The following is a 21245-nucleotide window of genomic DNA, read 5'->3' on the forward strand; positions in this document are numbered from 1 at the left end:
CTGAGGCGGGTGGATCACCTGAGGTCAGGAGTTCCAGACCAGTCTGGCCAATGTGGCGAAACCCCATCTCTACTAAAAATACAAAAGTTAGCTGGGCGTGGTGGTGCATTCCTGTAATCCCAGTTACTGGGGGGCTGAGGCAGGAGGATTGCTTGAACCTGGGAGGCAGAGATTGCAGTGAGCCGAGACTGCACCACTGCACTCCAGCCTGGGCAACTAGAGAGACTCTGTCCCAAAAAAACAAAGTCCACATGAAACTGTCCCCTACCTGCTGTGGCTTGTGTCATGGCCACAGGGAGCTGAGGTCCAACTCTCCATCCTGACTCCCTTTCTCTGGGAGCCTTTGTCCTCAACACTTATCTCGTTATTCTTTTTAAAAGGGAATTTCCTTTAAGAATATTCTGAGAAGGCCGGGCGCGGTGGCTCAAGCCTGTAATCCCAGCACTTTGGGAGGCCGAGGCAGGTAGATCACGAGGTCAAGAGATCGAGACCATCCTGGTCAACATGGTGAAACCCCGTCTCTACTAAAAATACAAAAAATTAGCTGGGCATGGTGGCGCGTGCCTGTAATCCCAGCTACTAAGGAGGCTGCGGCGGGCGAATTGCCTGAACCCAGGAGGCAGAGGTTGCGGTGAGCCGAGATCGCACCATTGCACTCCAGCCTGGGTAACAAGAGCGAAACTCCGTCTCAAAAAAAAAAAAAAAAAAAAAATATATATATATATATTCTGAGATATATATATATATATTCTGTATTGATTGTTTAGAGAATCATGTTTAGAGAAATATATATATATATATATATATATATATATATATATATATATATTCTGAGAAGTTGCTGGCCCCACTCTGAGCCAGCTCAGGGTCCTTGGATGTGTGATAAGTGCTGGGTGAGCCTCTCCTGTAAACAGGGCTAGGAAGGAGGAGGTGGGATGGGACCACTACCCTGTGCGATTCCTTGGTGTTCTTTCTAGGGTTTTTAGGTCTTGCAGGACATCCTGAAGCAGCCCCATGGCCTGCAAGACTGCTGTATCTAACCAGTCACATTGAGGCCTGGCACCTCCTCTGTCCCCAGACTCTCCGTCCCCACCCCCGCGTGCCCCTCTACTGTGGGTGGGGACTCGGCCAGGCCAGAGGACGGCCTGGAGGAGGCAGACCACCTGAGGGTTACCTCCACGCAGCGCTCACCCTGGCGACGCTGAGCTCCTCGGCGGTCCGCACACTATCCAGCCCCCGCACGCCCACCTCCTGCTCCTCCAGCCACTCTGGCACGTCCAAGTGGAGCCCGGTGGCCTGGGAGAAGTGCTGCACGTGCGTAGCGATGCCCTGCACCTGGCCATCCATGCGCTTGAGCTGCTTGCTCAGATCCTCCACCTGGCCGCCCAGGTCCTTCACCTGGGTCTCCAGCGCCGACGGGGGCGCCCGGCTCACGCTCTTGCGCTTCTCCCGGGGCGCCTCCTTGGGCGCGGGCAGGTTTGGGGTGCTGAGCAAGCCCTGGGAGGACTGCAGCGAGCGGCTGGGCTCGGGCGACGGGGCCTGGAAGTCGATCTGGGTATTTTGGAGGTCGAGGTTTTTGAGCATGGCCACGATGAGCGTGTGCAGCGCGGTGAAGTTGACGGCGCCCACCTCCGGGGTGCCGATGGAGAGGTCGGCCAGCTCCCGGAGGGAGACCGTGGTCACCGCAGTCGCGGGCGGCATCGTGGCTGTCGGGAGCTGTGCGCGGCCGCGGGTTGCCGGCCAACCACTCCCCACTCACTGCGCGCCGCGTCTTGGGGATTTTACGGGGGCCTTGCGAGGCCCTCGGGACGCCCCTGCCCCGGGTCTGACCGCCTCGGGTGAGTCACTGGACGGAGTTCCTGCCTCTGGTGAATCCGCCCTTCCGCTGTCTGTCGCCTGCCTCGGGTCCCCGAGTTGGAGCCCTGGACTCCCAGTCTCCGCGCTGGCGGAGTCCCCGCGCCGGCGGAGGTTTGAAACCTAGGGGCCCCCGCGCACCCTGAAGATTCTGCGTAAGAACGCGCCCTCGCTGCCACCACAAGGCTCACAAGGGGTGCCTTGGCAACAGGGGCTGAGATGGCCTCCAAAGTCCAGCTAGACTCCATCCATCCCCTTAACCTAGAAAGGCCTGGATTCACTCACTCTTAAGGGGCCAGGTAAGGACAGAAAGACTTGAGAGTTTCCTGGCAACCGTGCTTTGTGTCATCGGCCGCATCCATTCCACAGAGTGGTGGCCGCATGTCTAAGGGATGCAGGTCTGGGGCCTTGGTGCCCTGCAGAGAGTTCGCATATTTTGTTCAAACGTGAAGCAACTTGGAAAAGACAACCCACTACTCAGGTGGTTCCAATCAGCCACCAGAGGACTACTTGGTGGCTAGTTGTCCCTTTTCTGTGCTGCTACAATTTTTTTTCTCTGAGACGGAGTTTTGCTCTCATTGCCCAAAGTGGGGTACAATGGTGTGATCTTGCTCTGCCTCCCAGGTTCAAGCTATTCTGCCTCAGCCTCCCAAGTAGCTGGGATTACACCGGGCTAATTTTGTATTTTCAGTAGAGAGGGGGTTTCTCCGTTGGTCAGGTGGTCTCAAATTCCTGATCTCAGGTCATCTGTCCACCTCAGCCTCCCAAAATGCTGGGATTGCTGGTGTGAGCCACTGCACCCAGCTGCCATAAATTAATTTAGCTCAAAAAACACTCACCTGGTCAAGGGCCCATGCCTCAGCTCATTACAAAGTAGGATTAAACAGCTCGAGACAAATCTGGTGTTAACAATTGAGGCATACACTGAGCGCAGTGGCTCACATTTGTAATCCCAGTACTTTGAGAGGCTGAGGCGGGCGGATCACAAGTTCGGGAGATCAAGACTATCCTGGCTAACACAGTAAAAACCCATCTCTACTAAAAACACAAAATATTAGCTGGGTGTGGTGGCACGTGCCTGTAATCCCAGCTACTTGGGAGGCTGAGGCAGGAGAATCACCTGAACCTGGGAGGTAGAGGTTGCAGTGAGCCAAGACGGTGCCACTGCACTCCAGCCTGGGTGACAGAGCAAGACTCCATCTCAAAAAAAAAAAAAAAAGGAAAATTGAGGCATGACTTCCCCAGACCAGATTCTTCCCAAAAATGTATAAATAAAACTTCAATATAAATTCCTAACAGAAGTACAGCAAAGCTACTTAAAGGGAACCTCTGAGTTGTGTGCCATGCCCAGCCAGCCTCCTTCCCTGTGAGCTTTGCATCTGCAGAGTTAACCAACCAGGACCTACCATGTATACATTCCTGTCATGATTCTCTAAACAATACAGTATGACAACCATTTACATAGGATTTAGATTGCATTCGATATTATAAGTCATCTAGGATGTGCATAGCTTATATGCAAATACCACACCATTTTCTATCAGAGACTTACATATCCATGGGCAGGAGGTTGGGTCCTGAAAACCAATCCCCCAAGAATTCTAAGGAATAATGGTACTTTTTTTTTTCTTTGAGATGGCATCTCACTGTCATTCAGGCTGGAGTGCAGTGGCACGATCTCGGCTCACTGCAACCTCTGCCTCCTGAGTAGCTGGGAATACAGGCATCCGCCATTATGTTCAGCTAATTTTTTGTATTTAGTAGAGACAGGGTTTCACCATGTTGGCCAGGCTGGTCTCAAACTCCTGACCTCGTGATTCACCCACCTTGGCCTCCCAAAGTGCTTGGATTAGAGGCATGAGCCACCACGCCCAGCCATAACTATACAATTTTAACTACTGCTCAAGTTCAAATTTTTATGTCAGCCTTTTTTTTTTTAAGATGGAGTCCCCCAGTCGCTCAGGCTGGAGTACAGTGGCTTGATCTCGGCTCGCTGCAACCTTCGCCTCCCGGGTTCAAGTAATTCTCCTGCCTCAGCTCCTGAGTAGCTGGGAATACAGGCTCATGCCACCACGCCTGGCTAATTTTTGTATTTTCAGTAGAGACCGAATTTCACCATGTTGGCCAGGATGGTCTCCATCTCTCAATCTCATGATCCACCCCCTTCAGCTTCCCAAAATGCTCGGATTACAGGTGTGAGTCACCACGCCCAGCCTGAGTGTCTAAATGAAGGATTTTCAATCATTATTATATCCCAAGAACTTGGTAAACAGTAGACCTTTAAAGGGTTATCAAAAGAGCTAGTTCTATTTTTTTTTTTTTTCTGAGATGGAGTCTTGCTTTGTCACTTGGGCTGGAGTGCAGTGGCACCATCTCAGCTCACTGCAAGCTCCACCTCTTGGGCTCAACCAATTCTCCTGCCTCAGCCTCCTGAGTAGCTGGGATTACAGGCGCACACTGGGCTAATTTTTGCATTTTTAGTTGAGATGTGATTTCACTGTATTGGCTAGGTTGGTCTCAAACTCCTGACCTCAAGTGATCCACCTGCCTAGGCCTCCCAAAGTGCTGGGATTATAGGCATGAGCCTGTAGTCTTTTACTATAATCCCAGCACTCTGGGAAGCCGAGGCGGGTGGAATAAGAGGTTAAGAGTTCGAGACCAGCCTGACCAACATGGTGAAGCCACTCTTCTCTACTAAAAAATACAAAAATTAGCCAGGCAGTGGTGGCATGCGTGTGTAATCCCAGCTACTTGGCAGAGGCAGAAGAATCGCTTGAACCCAGAAGGTGGAGGTTGCAGTGAGCTGAGATTGCACCACTGCACTCCAGCCTGGGTGACAGAGTGAGACTTATCTCAAAAAAAAAAAGAAAAGAAAAAAAAAAACAGAAAAGAAAACAAGGCCAGGCCTGGTGCCTGGCGCAGTCTCATGTGTCCCAGCACTTTGGGAGGCTGAGGCGGGAAGACTGTTTGAGCCCAGGAGTTTGAGACCAGCCTGGGCAACACAGTGAGACCACCCCCGCCCCACTATCTCTACTGAAAAATAATTTAAAAAGAAAAAAAAAGGCTGATCAGTTATAGCTACCGAGTACTGGTTCTAATAGAAGCTGTGGTGCAGGGGCTGGACTGAATGCTCATGAGAAATACACTTTCACATTTCTGAAAGCAGTGATTTTGCAGAAGATGTCAGCAGCCACAGTGACTACACTATGGCCAGGTTAGCTCCCACAGTCCTCACATGTTCACTTTCATAGCCCCGAGGCTTACTATCTTATCAGGCACATATTAGAACTCTCCAAATACCACCCCCCAACCAAAAAAAAAGAAAAAAGCAGGATATTCTAATTCAGAGAACTGCATATTTTACTAGATATTTTTGTTAAATATTCATGATCTCCACCCCTGGAGACACAGGAAAGAACTGCTAATTGGAGGTATAAATGGAATTCTAGACTTGAAAAGGAACTTAGTTTTCAATCTTGAACCTCCTTTTTCACAACTGATGACAGAGCCCCAGAAAGGACTTAGCCCTGCCTGATGTTACAAACAAGATGGCCGGGCGCGGTGGCTCACTTGGGTAATCCCAGCACTTTGGGAGGCCGAGGCGGGCACATCAGGAGGTCAAGAGATCGAGACCAGCCTGGCTAACATGGTGAAACCCCATCTCTACTAAAAATACAAAAATTAGCTGGGTGTGGTGTCACGTGCCTGTAGTCCCAGCAACTTGGGAGGCTGCGGCAGGAGAATTGCTTGAACACGGGAGGCAGAGGCTGCAGTGAGCCGAGATGACGCCACTGCACTCCAGCCTGGCGCCTGGTGAGAGTGAGACTCTGTCTCAAAAAAAAAATAGGTCTCCTGACCACAACCTCTGTCTCTGCCTCTAGTGCCATGCTAATTATTTGAATGACAGATCTTGGCTCAAATCGCCCTACTAGGACTATTAACAGAAGGTAACTTGTGTGCTTGAAAAAGCTGATGTGCTGAAAGTCTTGACTGTGGGTTGGGAGCTTATCAACAGAAAAATAAAAATATTAAGGAAACTTCCCCAGAGAGAAATAACAACTGTGTACCTAAAGCTTCTTTCCATCTCTCAGGAGCTAAGAGAAGCAATAAGCAATTCCATGCATCTCCCAGCAGCTGCTCCTTCCTATGACTTAGATCAGACTCAAAGGGTGAAAAACGATTCCACATCTGAAGTCAGGTCTCTCTGACAAGGGCACTACTAACCACAACTGTGATGATGGAATTTAAAATGCTGGGTAGAAGGGCCAAGTACAGTCCTCAGTAATGCACTACACATAAGAATCATCTATCACAGACAAAAGGACAATCTTTTTTTTGAGACGGAGTCTCTGTCACTGCCTAGCCTGGAGTGCAGTGGCACGATCTTGGCTCACTGCAACCTCGATCTCCAGGGTTCAAGCGATTCTCTGGCCTCAGCCACCTGAGTAGCTGGGATCACAGCACCCGCCACCATGCCTGGCTAATGTTTGTATTTTTAGTAGAGACAGGGTTTTGCCATGTTGGCCGGGCTGGTCTCAAAACTCCTGACAGGTGATCTACCTGCCTCAGCCTCCCAAAGTGCAGTGCAGGGATTACAGGCGTAAGACACCATGCCTGCCCCCCCCCCTCCACTTTTTTTTTGAGACAGGGTATTGCTCTGTCAACCAGGCTAGACTGCAGTGGCACAACATAGTTCATGGCAGCTTCAATCTCCTTGGCTCAGGCAATCCTCCCACCTCAGCCTCCCAAGGCAGCTGGGACAACAAGTATGTGCTACCAACGCCTGGCTAATTTTTGTATTTTTTGTAGAGATGGGTTTCAACATGTTGCCCAGGCTGGTCTCAAACTCCTGGCCTCAAGCAGTCCTCCTTGCCTCAGCCTCCCAAAGTACCGGAATTACAGGCGTGAGCCACCACACCTAGTCTCTGGGTTTTTTTTTAATTTAGATTTAAAATTTAGTATTCAACAAGGATTTAGCTTCAACACTTAGGAAGGGGATGGAACCTGCTCAAAGAGTTTGCGTCCAGCCACAGACCTGATTGCTATTTTGTATCCCTGGTCTTCTGCAATCTAATGAAGAGACTAGCAAGACAATGAATTCTTTTATTTGCAACCTCAGAACCACTCAGACACCAAGAGGTGGGATGCTATTTTCTAATCTGACATCCTTGGCAGATGTAACAACATGAATGCTTCATTTTTCAATGGCTGTATGTGTACCAGTTTCTGAAAGAAAAATATGCTTCTCTATAAAAGTCTTGAAGTTGATATGGGAGAGGCCAACTGGATAGTAATAGGGCCAGGCAATCAGCTTCCCTAACCAGCTTCAACATCAATACCCACATTTCCCTGGAGCTGAAACAACTAAATGAACATTATAGAGTTAAGACTTTATGTGCCTTTCCTCTTTAATAAGATTTTCAGATTCTTTTCAGGAAAGCGGCTAAAACTTTTGTTTAAGGAACAGGGCTGATGACAGCAGACATTTAAGGCCATATGATAATATTTATCCATGAGCTCTGTCTTCTTCCTGACTCTCTTACTGCCTCCTATCCATCAATCCGACGAAGAGAGAATATCTAACTCCAGGCTGTTTCCAGTCCTCCCTTGCAAGGATACACTGTGTATGTCACTCATGGCACTGCTTTTTCCATGTCTTCCTCAGGAGTTCCAGGGTCAAGGTCCTCATGAAAGCTAGTCATCCACAGTGATGTTTCGGAAAAGGTAGGCCATGGACTCTCCGTTGTGGATCCTCCGAATTGCTTCAGAAAGAATCAAACTGATATCCACAGTCTTTATCTTGGGACACTGCAGCTTCTGTACCTCATGAGGGACAGTATTTGTCACCACCACCTAGTCACACAGTGATCGAAAACAAACACTGTTACCGAAGCGTGCTCCAAACTGCTCACAGGACAGCTTATCTAACATTCGGTCCCCACAGCCTAAGTTCCAAACTATAAAGCCGTGTTCCACTGAGTATAGTTTTTATAAACCAAACTTAACAAATTTTCTGCAAAGGAAAAGTTATATGGCTGCAGAGCACAGATGAAAATCTGTGGTGTGGTCTCCACGCAAAAATACAGTGAGCCCCAGCGCTGCGCAAAACTCTCGGATCATAAGGGAAGAATTCCAGTCTCAAGAGAAATGTTCCTAGAGTGTCAAATTAAAGTACCCAAGCAAATCTTTATGCAAATAGACATATACAGACCTTCAACCCCCAACTTATGATGGGGTTAGGTCTGGATAAACACATCATTATAAGTTGAAAATATTTTAAGTAGAAAATGCATTTAGGCTGGACAAGGTGGCTCATGCTTGTAATCCCAGCATTTTGGGAGGCTGAGGTGGGTGGATCACTTGAGGTCAGGAGTTAGAGACCAGCCTGGCCGACATGGTGAAACCCCATCTCCACTAAAAATACAAAAATTAGCCAGGTGTGATGACAAGTGCATATAATCCCAGTTACTCAGGAGGCTGAGGCAGGAGAATCGCTTGAATCCAGGAGGCAGAGGTTGCAGTGAGCCAAGATTGCACCACTGCACTTCAGCCTGGGCGACAGAGCAAGATTCCATCTAAAAAAAAAATTAATTGAATACACCTAACCTACTGAACATCATAACTTGGCCTAGCCTACCTTAAATATGCTCAGTACGGTTATATTAGACTGTAGCTGGGAAAATTATCCAGGGAAAAAGGCTTTTGTTTTATAATAAAAGCTATTTTTTTAATAAAAGCTATTATTTTAAAATAAAGTGTTGAATGTCTCAAGTAATTTATCAAATACTATACAGTGCATTGTAATTGCAACAGTTTTGCCTCATCATAAAGTCAAAAAGTTTTCTAAGTTGAACCATGGTAAGCTGCGACTATCTGTGTTCCTAAACATATATCTGTCCCAACAAACCGCTAGCCAGCGAAAGCTAGAAAAACTATAGAGAAATTAAGCAATTTAATATTGACTGAATCATTTCATTATTCCCAGAAAACACAGCAGCAAATCTTGGCTCAAGATTTAGAAGCAGCCCAACCTCATCTACGGAGGACTCCTCAATCAGGCGGGGGGCCTCTGCAGAAAGGATGCCGTGGGTGGCCATGACATAGATCTTATAGGCGCCTCTTTCTTTGAGGATCTCTGCAGCAGCAACAAAACTCTCCACATCATCAATAATGTCATCCTGGGAGGAGAACAGAGTGACTTGGTAGGAAAGAAACACCCTCTAGCCCAGACTGTAAAAGCATACACCTCTCTACTCTTTTCTGCACTGTTTCAGAGGATTTCTGAAGGCAAATCAGAGCTGTGGGCCTGGGTCAAAGACTGAGCATCAGAAATGGCAATAGAAGTACCTGACGGCACCTTGTGTGTCTCAGAGAGGGAGCAGTTGAGCACTTGTGATGCTACCGCTGGAGCCGAGGACTGCCAACACTCATTTTCCTGTTTCACATTTCTGGTTAATCCCACATAGCCAGCGTTCCAACTATTTTTTTCAAATAAATGTGACAGGAGAAGAAAACTGAAATAAAGCATGCTACTGCAAACGATTCGTGGCCCACTAGCCAGCAGACGTTCAGAGCTGGGATGAAATGTGTGTCAACGTGCAGAACAAGTCTGCACAAGGTCACCCATTCTTAGTCGTGAAAACGAAGCAGCTCATCTTCAGTTCATCCTTTAGCCCGAAGCATGACGTGAGCTGCTGTGAAAAACCTAGAACCCACACGATGTAGGTTAAGGTGCTGAATTTTTTCTTGGGAGGTGCTGTGCTCAATTCCTGTCTGCAAGTTACATTTTAATGTGTGTTCATCTGAATAAAGGTTTCTGCCACTTGGCACAAGAGAGTTTGGGTGAGAAAGGACACATGGATCCATTTACATCATTGCTCCTAGAAATACAGTCCCCAAGCAGACAACCTACTGACCAAGAGCCAGCAGTGTCACCTCTACACATGAGGGATGACACATAACCATACCACGATGATTGCGATGCGGCCTCCAACATCTCCAACCACAGTTATTGGCGGCTTCTCTTTGGCCATCATCACTAGCAAAACAAAACAAATGACAAGATCTCAGTCATTCATGTATTACTAGAGAAATGTAATCACAACCTAATTTTCTGGAAATGGTGGCAAAACCACTATACAGACAAAAAACAAACCATGCAGATTCCCCCTCAATGAACCTGAATCTCTCAGAAACAGCAGCAGTGGCCAAAAGAAATGGAAGGCATGCCATACATGTCACTTTAAATTTTCCAGTAGCCATATTAAAAAGTAAAAACAGACGAAATTAATAGATTTTATTTTAGGCAATATGCCCAAAACATTATAATTTCAACATGTAATTGATATAAAAATTTATTAATGAGATGTTTTACACTTCTGTTTTTTTTTTTTTTTTTTGAGATGGGATCTTACTATGTTGCCCAGGCTGGTCTTGAACTGGACTCAAGCAAGCCTCCTACCTCAGCCTCCCAAAGCGCTAGGATTACAGGCATGAGCCAGCGCACCCGGCCTTACACTTTTTTCATATCAAGTCTTCTCTACTTGGTGTGTGTGTGTGTTTTTTTTTTTTTTTGAGACGGAGTTTCGCTCTTGTTACCCAGGCTGGAGTGCAATGGTGCTCACCGCAACCTCTGCCTCCTGGGTAGCTGGGATTATAGGCACGTGCCACCATGCCCAGCTAATTTTTTGTATTTTTAGTAGAGACGGGGTTTCACCATGTTGACCAGGATGGTCTTGATCTCTTGACCTCGTGATCCACCCACCTCAGCCTCCCAAAGTGCTGGGATTACCGGCTTGAGCCACCGCGCCCGGCTGGTGTGTGTTTTATACACACAGCACTTCTCAGTTGAGACGAGCCGTGTCTCATCAGCTCAGCAGCCAGCACATGCTGGTTCTTTTCCAGCACAGCTGGAAAGACAATGAACCAGCAAAGCATGGAAGATTCTGCCAACACGGAGAAGCCGCCCTGCAATGCCATGCTGGTAGAAAGCCCACTCTCACGGAGACTGACAGAGACATGCAGAAGGAACGCCGCTCTGCAGAAAGCACAATAGCAAAAGGTTGCCAGATCAAGAGATGGCTTTATGTTATTTTCTTCCAAAGTCACCTTATTTGGACAGTGTCTTACTATCTGATAACTGCACTATTGACATAATCAGTTTCCTCAAAATCAGGAACTTGAACACAATAACTACAGACCCATCATCTTTTCCTGATTTAACTGGTGCTTAAAGTAGAGACTTATCTGACTATAAAATCTGCATCTGAAGAAAGCCTATGAGTGTACAAAGGAAGCTACAGGATAAAGAAAGGAAGTAAGATTTTATCCTCAAAAGGAGGTTAGTAATCAGAGAAGAAAAACAAAGACTGTTTCAGAAGAATAGGTTAAGTATTCTTTCTTTAAAGTTTTGTATTATTCTGAAATGTTTATTAGACTAGCAGTGGGGGAAGTGAAAGAGAATAAAATTCAGGGTAATAAGAGTTTAGTGACTAACCAACACACAACTTTGGCCGATTCCCACCTATAAACACTGTGTATCTCGAAGAATAGGTGTTTTTCTCTATATACTGGCAAATTAGCTGAGCTGAAACTTAGCACTACTTTATAGATTTTCAACAGATATGTATTTCCTTATTTGCCATCCTAGAAACACAATTTCTTGAATTTGGGCAAGTCAAGAAGGCTTTGCATATAAAAATCTTAAAAAGGGGGGAGGGGTTACCAACGTTAGGAGCAGCTTCCTCAGATTGCTTTTATATTAAACCATGTAGATAGGTAGTTAATGTTGACCTACATGCTTTTTTTTTTTTTAACCCCCTGAGACAGAGTCTCACTCTGTCTCCCAGGCTGGAGTGCAGTGGCATGATCTTGGGTCACTGCAACCTCCCCTCCCAGGTTCAAGCAATTCTCCTGCCTCAGCCTCCCAAGTAGCTGGGATTACAGGCACATGCCACCATGTCTGGTAAATTTTTTGTAGTTTTGAGACAGGGTTTCACCATGTTGACCAGGCTAGTCTCAAACTTCTGACTTCAAGTGATTCACCTGTCTTGACCTCCCAAAGTGCTGGGATTATAGGCATGAACCACTGTGCCCTGCTAACCTACCCATTTCTTAAAGAGATGTGGTCCCTTTTCGGCCAGGCGTGGTGGCTCACACTTGTAATCTCAGTACTTTGAGAGGTTGAGGTGGGTGGATCACCTGAGGTCAGAAGTTGGAAACTAGCCTGGCCAATAGGGTAAAACTCTGTCTTTACTAAAAATATAAAAATTAGCCGGGCATGGTGGTACACACCTGTAATCCTAGCTACTTAGGAGACTGAGACAAGACTTGCTTGAACCCAGGAGGCAGAGGTTGCAGTGAGCTGAGACCACACCTCTGCACTCCAGCCTGGTCAACAGAGCGAGACTCTGTCTCAGAAAAAAAAAAAAAAAGAGAGAGAAAGAGATGTGGTCCCTTTTCTTGACCATTTACCTCTGTAAAAAAAGAGAAAGATTGTAAACCAATATCCTTCATCAAATATCAACGGCCATTCAGCTCTAGTTTGATGCAGAAAACGTCATAGTATTTGTGTTTACTTTTTTGAAACCCTACCTTCCACAAAGAACTATTGTTAGTTTCACATGAAAAACATAGGCGCTGCCAGGAGGGAGGCTGAAAAGAAAGGCTTTCTCCCAACATACTCATTCCCTGTTGATATTGGCTTTAGGTTCTGGATAAAAGTGAACACATAATTTGGTGGCTGCCACAAAACAGAGACAGACTTTATTATTACAGAGTAGAGAAAAATGACTAGCACCTCATAGGCCAACAGATTTTGAATAGCTTACCCAAAAAATAAAACACCAAAAATTCCACTTTTCACATAAGATCAAGAATAAAGAGTGCTAAAACTACCCTAAGTTTAGATTCTGCTCTCTTTCCATCTTGTCAAACAAAATCCAATCCATGAATAAAATGAATTGTGCAACATTATTTATGGCCAGAAATCACTGTGAAAACTATACCAACTGCAGTAAAAAGTCTTCAATTCATCAAATGATTTCCAATGTTCTTATGAAGGAAGTAGGAAGTTGTCTTTTGCTTTTCTTTTCTTTTTTTTCTTTTTTAAAGATGGGGTTTCACCATGATGGCCAGGCTGGTCTTGAACTCCCGACCTCAGGTGATCCTCCCACCTTGGCCTCCCGAAGCGCAAGGATTACAGGCGTGAGCCAAAGTGCCCGGCCTTGTCTTTTGCTTTTACAGGTAGCATTTTCCAAGTAAAATAAGGCTGCATTTACAACCCTCCTTACCTTAAGCATGCTTTCATCACAAGCACAAGCACCTGCATACATGTGCACACCTTGACTCTTTCCTGGGAGTCAATTAACCAAACTTTCCTCTGCTAAGGTAAACAGCAAAAAAGAACTATGAGCAATCTTAACTCCTTACCCATTTTCACCTTTTTATATCTATTTCTAGTTCAGCGAAATGTCAAACTGTATCAACAAACTGACATTAAAAAGAGATGAGTGGCTAGGTGCAGTGACTCATGCCTATGATCCCACCACTTTGGGAGGCTGAGGTGAGCAGATCACCTGAGGTCAGGAGTTGAAGACCAGCCTGACCAACATGATGAAACCCCATCTCTACTGAAAATACAAAAATTAGCCAGGCATGGTGGTGCACGCCTGTAATCCCAGCTATTCGGGAGGCTGAGACAGAAGAATCACTTGAACCTGGCAGGCAGAGGTTGCAGTGAGCCAAGATCATGCCACTGTCCTCTAACCTGGGCCACAGAGTGAGATTCCATCTCAAAAAAACAAACAAACAAACAAAAACAAAACTGGCCAGGCACAGTGGCTCACACCTATAATCCCAGCACTTTGGGAGGCCGAGGCAGGAGGATCACTTGAGGTCAGGAGTTCAAGACCAGCCTGACCAACATGGAGAAACTCCATCTCTACTAAAAATACGAAATTAGTCAGGCATGGTGGTGCATGCCTATAATCAATCCCAGCTACTTGGGAGGCTGAAGCAGGAGAATCACTTGAACCGGAAGGTAGAAGTTGTGGTGAGCTGAAATCATGCCATTGCAGTCCAGCCTGGTCAATAAGAGCAAAACTCTGTCACAAACAAACAAAAAAAAGCCAAATCCAAACAAATACAAAAATTAGCCGAGTGTGGTGGCTCATGCCTGTAATCCCAGCTACTTGGAAGGCTGAGGCAGGAGAACTGCTTGAACCTAGGAAGCAGAGGTTACAGTGAGCTGAAATCGCCTGCTGTACTCCAGCCTGGGCAACAGAATGAGACCCTGTCTCAGAAAAATAAATAAATAAATTAGATGAGTAAATAAAACGAGGTCTTCAGTAGAAAAGAAATGAACTGACTGCAAACTCATAACCCCTATCTACATGCAAACAAATCAAAATTTACATTTAACAGTTGCTCCAGAGGTGCCAATGTCTGTTTTCACTTCAGTGGTGAAAACCACATCCTCACTTGGCAAGTTAACAAGCCAGGAAAAGTGAGCCAGAAAGTGACCTCCTCTCACTTTTGCAATCCAAACTCTTACTTTTCACCCCTGTGGCAAATGTAGTCTTTAGCAGAACCCCAGGCACACAATCTTTTCAAGTCCATTAGATGTCCGTGCCCATCATCTGCATCAAGTCTACCTATAAAATGGAAAAGCTTTATGGTTTCACTCCTTCATTCATACAACTTCTCTTTTAACAAATTACTCTAAAATGAGTGTAATTATTTTACAGTAATTATAGCACTGCAGGATGCTGAGCAGGATCCTGGCCTTTACCTGCAAGATGCCAGTAGCACCCCAGTTCCCCTGGCTGTGACAACCAAAAACATCTCCAGACATTATCAAATATCCACTGTGAGGCAAAACTCATCCGACGGCGAGAAACAGTGCTCTGGCGTGGTGGCTCATGCCTGTAATCCCAGCACTTTGGGAAGCTGAGGCGGGTGGATCGCGAGGTCAAGAGACCAAGACCATCCTGGTCAACATGGTGAAATCCCGTCTCTATTAAAAAAAATACAAAAAATTAGCTGGGCATGGTGGCACGTGCCTGTAATCCCAGCTACTCAGGAGGCTGAGGCAGGAGAATTGCCTGAACCCAGCAGGTGGAGGTGAGCTGAAATCGCGCCATTGCACTCCAGCCTGGGTAACAAGAGCAAAACTCCGTCTCAAAAAAAAAAAAAAAAAAAAAAAAAAAAAAAGAATGGGTTTCAGGAAAATAAAATAGCTCATCTTCCTAAAAAAATGCAAAGATTCCAAGGTTGAATATCTCTTTTGTCATAACCATTCTAAGATCTTAACCTTCATTACCAACAAATGAACTGCTGGAACACACCGTGTAACTGGCATATAAATGTAAAGCACATTTAATTTGGGAGGCACAATTCATTACACATACAAGAAATAATTTTAGAATCTTCTTGGCTAAGCCTACCAAAGAGAGTCACAGAAAACAATCTGATGACAACTACAGAAGCTGCAATGTAAACACACAGCATGTTTAAGAAGGAATGCATTCTCTTCCTATGACGCGAAAAGATAGCTGCCCCGGAAACCACAGTTATGATCGTTAAGCAACAAAGCAACATCCTCAGAATAAATAATCTCACAATATAAAATACTCTGATAATACATTTATCAAAATAACCTCTGACCCAGTAATTTTATTTCTTGGTCTTTATCCCACAGTATATTCAGCCGCTTATGAAAGGATATTAAGTCAAGGTTACTCACAGGTAGTAAAGTGGGGTAACTGAGCATGTCCACTCTGGAGCCCGAATCTTGGTTTCTAAATACCATTTCTCAGCTGGTCTGATGCTAGTTGGTTATCAATACTTACTAATATTAATGTCACTAAAAAGTTGCCATACAATCCAGCACTGCTAAATCTGACTGATTTTTTTTCCCCCCAAGATGGAGTCTTGTTCTGTCACCCATACCACTGGAGTGCAGTGGTATGATCTTGGCTTGCTGCAAGCCCCACCTCCTGGCTTCAAGCAATTCTCCGGCCTCAGCTTCTCAAGTAGCTGGGATTACAGTAATGCACCAATGTGCCCAACTAATTTTTGTATTTTTAGTAGAGATGGGGTTTCAACATGTTGGCCCAGCTGGTCTCAAACTCCTGACCTCATGATCCGACCACCTCAGATTCCTAGTGCTGGGATTACAGGCATGAGCAACCGCGCCCGGCCTGATTTTTTTGAATAAATAAATACCATTTTCTGCTAAAGGCATAAAGCCTCCTTGGATAAACAGCCAACTGCAGTGCTAAGAAAGTACAAGATGAACATGGGATATGGTTACAGCAGAAAGTAAGGGAGCCTCAAAAAGTGATGGGGACATGCCAAAAGAACACAGGAGGCAGCTGGAAGGAGCTCTCTCTGGCCAAATCTGTAACAAACTGAACAGTAAAATAAATGTCGGCTGGGTGTGGTGGCTCACATTTATAATCCCAGCACTTTGGGAGGCCGAGGCAGGCAGATCCCCTGAGGTCAGGAGTTGGAGACCAGCCTGGCCAACAAGGTAAAACCCCATCTCTACTAAAAAAACAAAAATTAGCCAGACAGGGTGGTGCATGTCTATAATCCCAGAAACTCAAGAGACTGAGGCATGAGAATCACTTGAACCTGGAAGGTGGAGGCTGCAGTAAGCCACGATAGCACCATTGCACTCCAGCCTTTGTGACAGAGTAAGACTCTGTCAAAAAAAGAAAAGAGAGAGAGAGAGAAAGAAAGAAAAAAAAAAAAAAGAGAGAGAAAAGCAGAAGGGCATACTTCATTTTATTGCACTTTTATTTATGGTGCTCTGCAGATAATGCCTTTTTTTTTTTGAGATGGAATCTCCGGCTGTCACCCAGGCTGGAGTGCAGTAGTGTGATCTCAGCTCACTCCAACCTCCGCCTCCTGGGTTCAAGTGATTCTCCTGACTCAGACTCCTAAGCAGCTGGGACTACCGGCACACACCACCACACCCAGCTATTTTTGTTTTGTTTTTTTCCTAGGAAAGATGAGGTTTCACCATGTTGGCCAGGCTGGTCTCGAATTTTTGACCTCAGAAGATGCGCCCACCTTGGCCTCCCAAAATGCTGGGATTACCAGATAATACAATTTCTACAAACAGAAGCTTTGTGGCAACCCTGTGTCAATGGGAGCCATTTTTCTTTTCTTTTTTTTTTTTTCCTTTGAGACAGGGTCTCAATCTGTCACCCAGGCTGGAGTGCAGTGGTGCAGTCTCGGTTCACTGCAATGTCTGCCTCCTCGGCTCAAGGCAACCTCTCACCTCAGCCTCCCAAATAGCTGGGACCACAGGTGCATGCCACACCTGGCTAATTTTTTGTAGAGAGGGGGTTTCACCATGTTGCCCAGGCTGGTCTCAAACTCCTGAGCTCAAATGATCCTGCCACTTTGGCCTACCAAAGGGTTGGGACTATAGGCATGAGCCACCGTGCCCAGACTGAGTGCCATTTTTCTAACAGCGTGTGCTCATTTTGTGTTTCTGGGTCACATTTTGGTAATTCTTGCAACATTTCAGCTTTTTTCATTATCATTATGTCTTTTCTGGTGATCTGTAATCAGTGATCTTTGATGTTACTATGCAATTGTTTTGGGGCGGCACAAACCATGCTCATATCAGACAGCAAACTTAGTAAATGTGTATTCTGGCTGCTCCACTGACCGGCTGCTCCCGTCTCTCTTCCTCTTGTTGCACTGCCCTATTCCCAGAGACACAGTATATTGAAATTAAGCCAATAACCCTACAGTGGCCTCTAAGTGTTCAAGTAAAAGGAGGAGCTTCATGTCTCTCCCTTTAAATCAAAAGCTAGAAATAATTAAGCTTAGTGTGTCAAAAGCCAAACGCTATACCTCTTTAGTCAGCCAGGTTGTTAACACAAAGGAAAAGTTCATAAAGAACGTTAAAAATGTGACTCCAGGGAACATACAAATGATGAGAAAACAAAACAGCCTTATTACTGACATGGAGAAGGTTGAGTGGTCGGGTAGAAGATCAAACCAGCCACAACATTCCCTTAAGCCACAGCCGAATCCAGAGCACGGCTGGTTCACGAGGTGTAAGGAAAGAAGGCATTTCTGTAACCTCAGAGTGCAAGGTGAAGCAGTAAGTGCTCACAGAGAAGCTGGAGCGACTTACTCAGAAGATCTAACCAAGACAACTGATAAAAGTTCAAACAGTATCAAACCACAGGCCTGGCGCAGTGGCTCACACCTGTAATCCCAGCACTTTGGGAGGCTGAGGCAGGTGGATCACTTGAGGTCAGGAGTTTAGTAGAGACCAGCCTGTCTCTACTAAAAATACAAAAAACTCTGTCTCTACTAAAAATACAAAATTAGCCAGGTGTGGTGGTGCACACCTGTAATCCCCGCTATTTGGGAGGCTGAGGCAAGAGAATCAATTGAACCCGGGAGGCAAAGGTTGCGGTGAGCCAAGATCACACCATTGCACTCCAGCTTGGGCAACAGAGGAAGACTGTCTTTAAAAAAATGTGTGTGTGTGTGTGTGTGTGTGTACATATAAAATCTCAAACAACAGTCTTTCAACAGCTCTGATGAAGATACACAAGGAGATGAGTGTTGTTTTCAGGCCTGCTAATACAACATCCATTCTGCAGCCCACTGATCAAGGAGTAATTTCAACTTTCAAGTCCTATTATTAATAATAATCAGGTGATCCTCCCACTTTATCCTCCCAAACTGTCAAGAATAAAGGCTGAGGTGGGAGGACTGCTTGTACCAATGAGTTCGATACCAGCCTGGACAACATGACAAGACCCTGTCTCTATTAAAAATTTCTAAAAAGTAGCTGGGTGCTGGGCACAGTGGCTCATACCTGTGATCCCAGCACTTTGGGAAGCTAAGGTGGGTTGACTGTTTAAGCCCAGGAGTTCAAGACCAGTCTGGGGAACATGGCAAACACCATCTCTACAAAAAATACAAAAATTAGTCAGGCATGGTGGCATACACCTGTGGTCCCAGCTCCCCAGCTACCTGGGAGGCTAAGGTGGGAGGATCACCTGAGCCAAGGAGGTAGAGGCTGCAGTGATCAGTGATCATAGCACTGCACTCCAGGTCTAGGCAAGAGAGGAAGACCCTGTCACTGTACTCCAGCCTGGAGAGCAGACAGAGACCCTGCCTCTAAAATAAAATAAAAAGAAATACATTTGGCCAGGTGCGGTGGTTCATGCCTGTAATCCCAAAACTTTGGGAGGCTGAGGCCAGTAGAGCACCTGAGGTCAGGCGTTTGAGACCAGCCTGGCCAATATGGTGAAACCCTGTCTCTACTAAATATACAAAAATTAGCACCTGTAATTCTAGCTGCTTGGGAGGCTCAGACAGGAGAACTGCTTGAACCAAAGAGGCAGAAGTTGCAGTGAGCTGAGATCATGCCATTGCACTCCAGCCTGGGTGACAGAGCAAGACTCCGTCAAGAAAGAAAGAAAGAAAAGGAAGGAAGGAGAAAGAAAGAAAATAAGAGAAAAGAAAAGAAATACATTTTATAAGACTATAGATGCCATATATAGTGAGTTCTCCAAAGGACCCAAAGTAAATTTAAAATCTCTGGAAAGAATGCACTATTCTGGATACCATGAAGAACATTCGTGATTCATGGGAGGAGGCCAAAATATCAACATGAACAGAAGTTTGGAAGAAGTTGATTCTAACCCTCGTGGATGACTTTTGAGAAGTTCAGGAATTCCACGGTAGAAGTAACTGCAGATGTGGTGGAAAGAGCAAAAGAACTAGAATTAGAAGTGGAGCCTGAAGCTGTGACTGGACTGGTTCAATCTTATGATAAAATGTAATGGATAAGAAATTGCTTCTTATGGATAAGCAAAGAGAATAGTTTTTCTTTTTTTTTAAGATGAATTTACTGCTGGTGAAGATGCTGTGAATACTGTTGAAATGACAAGAAGGATTTAGAAATGATACAAAAATTATTTGATAACACAGTGCCAGGGTGTGAGAGAAGTGACTACAATTTTGAAAGCAGTTCTTTCTTCTGGGTGAAATGCTATCAAACAGATCCTTTTGTAATTCATAAGTGTGATCATTGGGTTTTCACGCTCATATGTGAGACGTGCCATCCTTGAACCTTAGAACATCAGCACATTACCTGTCTGACATTTTTTAAAATGTTGTCCGCTGGGCATGGTGGCTCATGCCTGTAATCCCAGCACTTTGGTAGACTGAGGCAGGTGGATCATCTGAAGTCAGGAGTTCAAGACCAGCCTGATCAACATGGTGAAACCCTGTCTCTACTAAACACAAAAAAATTAGCCAGGTATGGTGGCACATGCCTGTAATCTCAGCTACTTGGGAGGCTGAGGCAGGAGAACTGCTTGAACCTGGGAGGCGGAGGTTGCAGTGAGCTGAGATTGCACCACTGCTCTCCAGCCTGGGCAACAGGAGTGAAAACTCCATCCCAAAAAAGAAAAAAAATGTTGTCAAACAATATTACATGCTACAGAAAAGTCTTTTGTGAAACAAAGAATCAATCGGTGAGGCAAACTTCATTGTTTTAAGAAATTGCCACAGCTGGGTGCAATAAAAAATTCATGAGACTCACTTTATTACGATATTCACCTTATTGCAATGGTATATAACTGAACCTGCAGTATTTAAAGTATGCCAGTGACAGCAATGAATTATAACCCACCGAATAAAACAGTTCTATGAAACCATATTGATATAAATGAAGGAATGAATAGCAAAGAAGAGAAAGCTTTCTTAAATTAGAATGTCAACCAATAAATGTAGAAGGAATGATGGAATTAGAAAAATGAATACTTACCACAAGTACAGTAAATAACTGATTCATGCAAGAATCATCAGATGTTAATTTTATGAGAAACAGGATATTTACAGTTAAAACATAGTCTTAACATGAAGTAGTGTTCATTACAAAGAGGAAAAAAAAGAGTAACTTCCTGCCAGACAAACCTTAACCAACTTATCAGAATGGATATCAGCAATAATGGGACACATCACATGTTTACTGTGATATTTCTGCCAAAAATGCCTAACATGAATCTAATCCTGAGGACACAAACAAGCCCCAATTAAGGAATAATCTACAAAATCACTTGATTGTACTGTTCAAAAGTATCAAGGTCATAAGAAACAAAGAATAGAGGAGCCATTCCAGATTAAATGAAACTAAAAAGAAATGACAACTAAATGCCATATGTGACCCTGGGTTAGGTCTTGGACAAGAAAACAAGTTTCTTCTTTTGCTCTAAAGGACACTGCTGGGATCACTGGTGAAACCTGAGTAAGGTCTATAGATTACAGTGTTATAGCAATGTTAGCTTCCTGAGTCTGATAATGAAACTCTGGTTGTATAAGAGACTCTTTTGTCTTTACAA

At 45.0% G+C, this 21245-nt stretch overlaps 2 protein-coding genes and 1 non-coding gene across 6 annotated transcripts in view; 1 reads left to right on the plus strand and 2 right to left on the minus strand.

The window, feature by feature from the left end:
* The window catches only part of QRICH2 (glutamine rich 2), a 28363-nt gene extending 26391 nt beyond the window's left edge, over positions 1 to 1972 (minus strand). The window contains exon 1 of the mRNA XM_017972865.4: positions 1192 to 1972. Within this exon, the coding sequence (XP_017828354.4) occupies positions 1192 to 1701 (510 nt within the window). The 5' untranslated portion in view covers positions 1702 to 1972. The remainder of the gene's footprint in view (positions 1 to 1191) is intronic.
* A 4971-nt stretch (positions 1973 to 6943) lies between these two features.
* PRPSAP1 (phosphoribosyl pyrophosphate synthetase associated protein 1) overlaps positions 6944 to 21245 on the minus strand; it is a 41438-nt gene continuing 27136 nt past the window's right edge. For all 4 annotated transcript variants that reach the window (XM_078374713.1, XM_008997777.3, XM_002748757.4 and 1 more), the window contains 3 exons: positions 9822 to 9892; positions 8886 to 9032; positions 6944 to 7707 (listed from right to left, as the gene is read on the minus strand). In XM_078374713.1, coding sequence (XP_078230839.1) covers positions 7549 to 7707; positions 8886 to 9032; positions 9822 to 9892 — 377 coding nt within the window. In that variant the 3' untranslated portion in view covers positions 6944 to 7548. The remainder of the gene's footprint in view (positions 7708 to 8885; positions 9033 to 9821; positions 9893 to 21245) is intronic.
* LOC118154402 (small nucleolar RNA U13) lies at positions 19903 to 20003 on the plus strand. Its single transcript, XR_004744265.1, has one exon. It is a non-coding gene; the product is annotated as a small nucleolar RNA U13 (small nucleolar RNA).

The sequence above is a fragment of the Callithrix jacchus genome, chromosome 5 (genome assembly GCF_049354715.1).
Source record: "Callithrix jacchus isolate 240 chromosome 5, calJac240_pri, whole genome shotgun sequence".
Taxonomy (NCBI): Eukaryota; Metazoa; Chordata; class Mammalia; order Primates; family Cebidae; genus Callithrix; species Callithrix jacchus.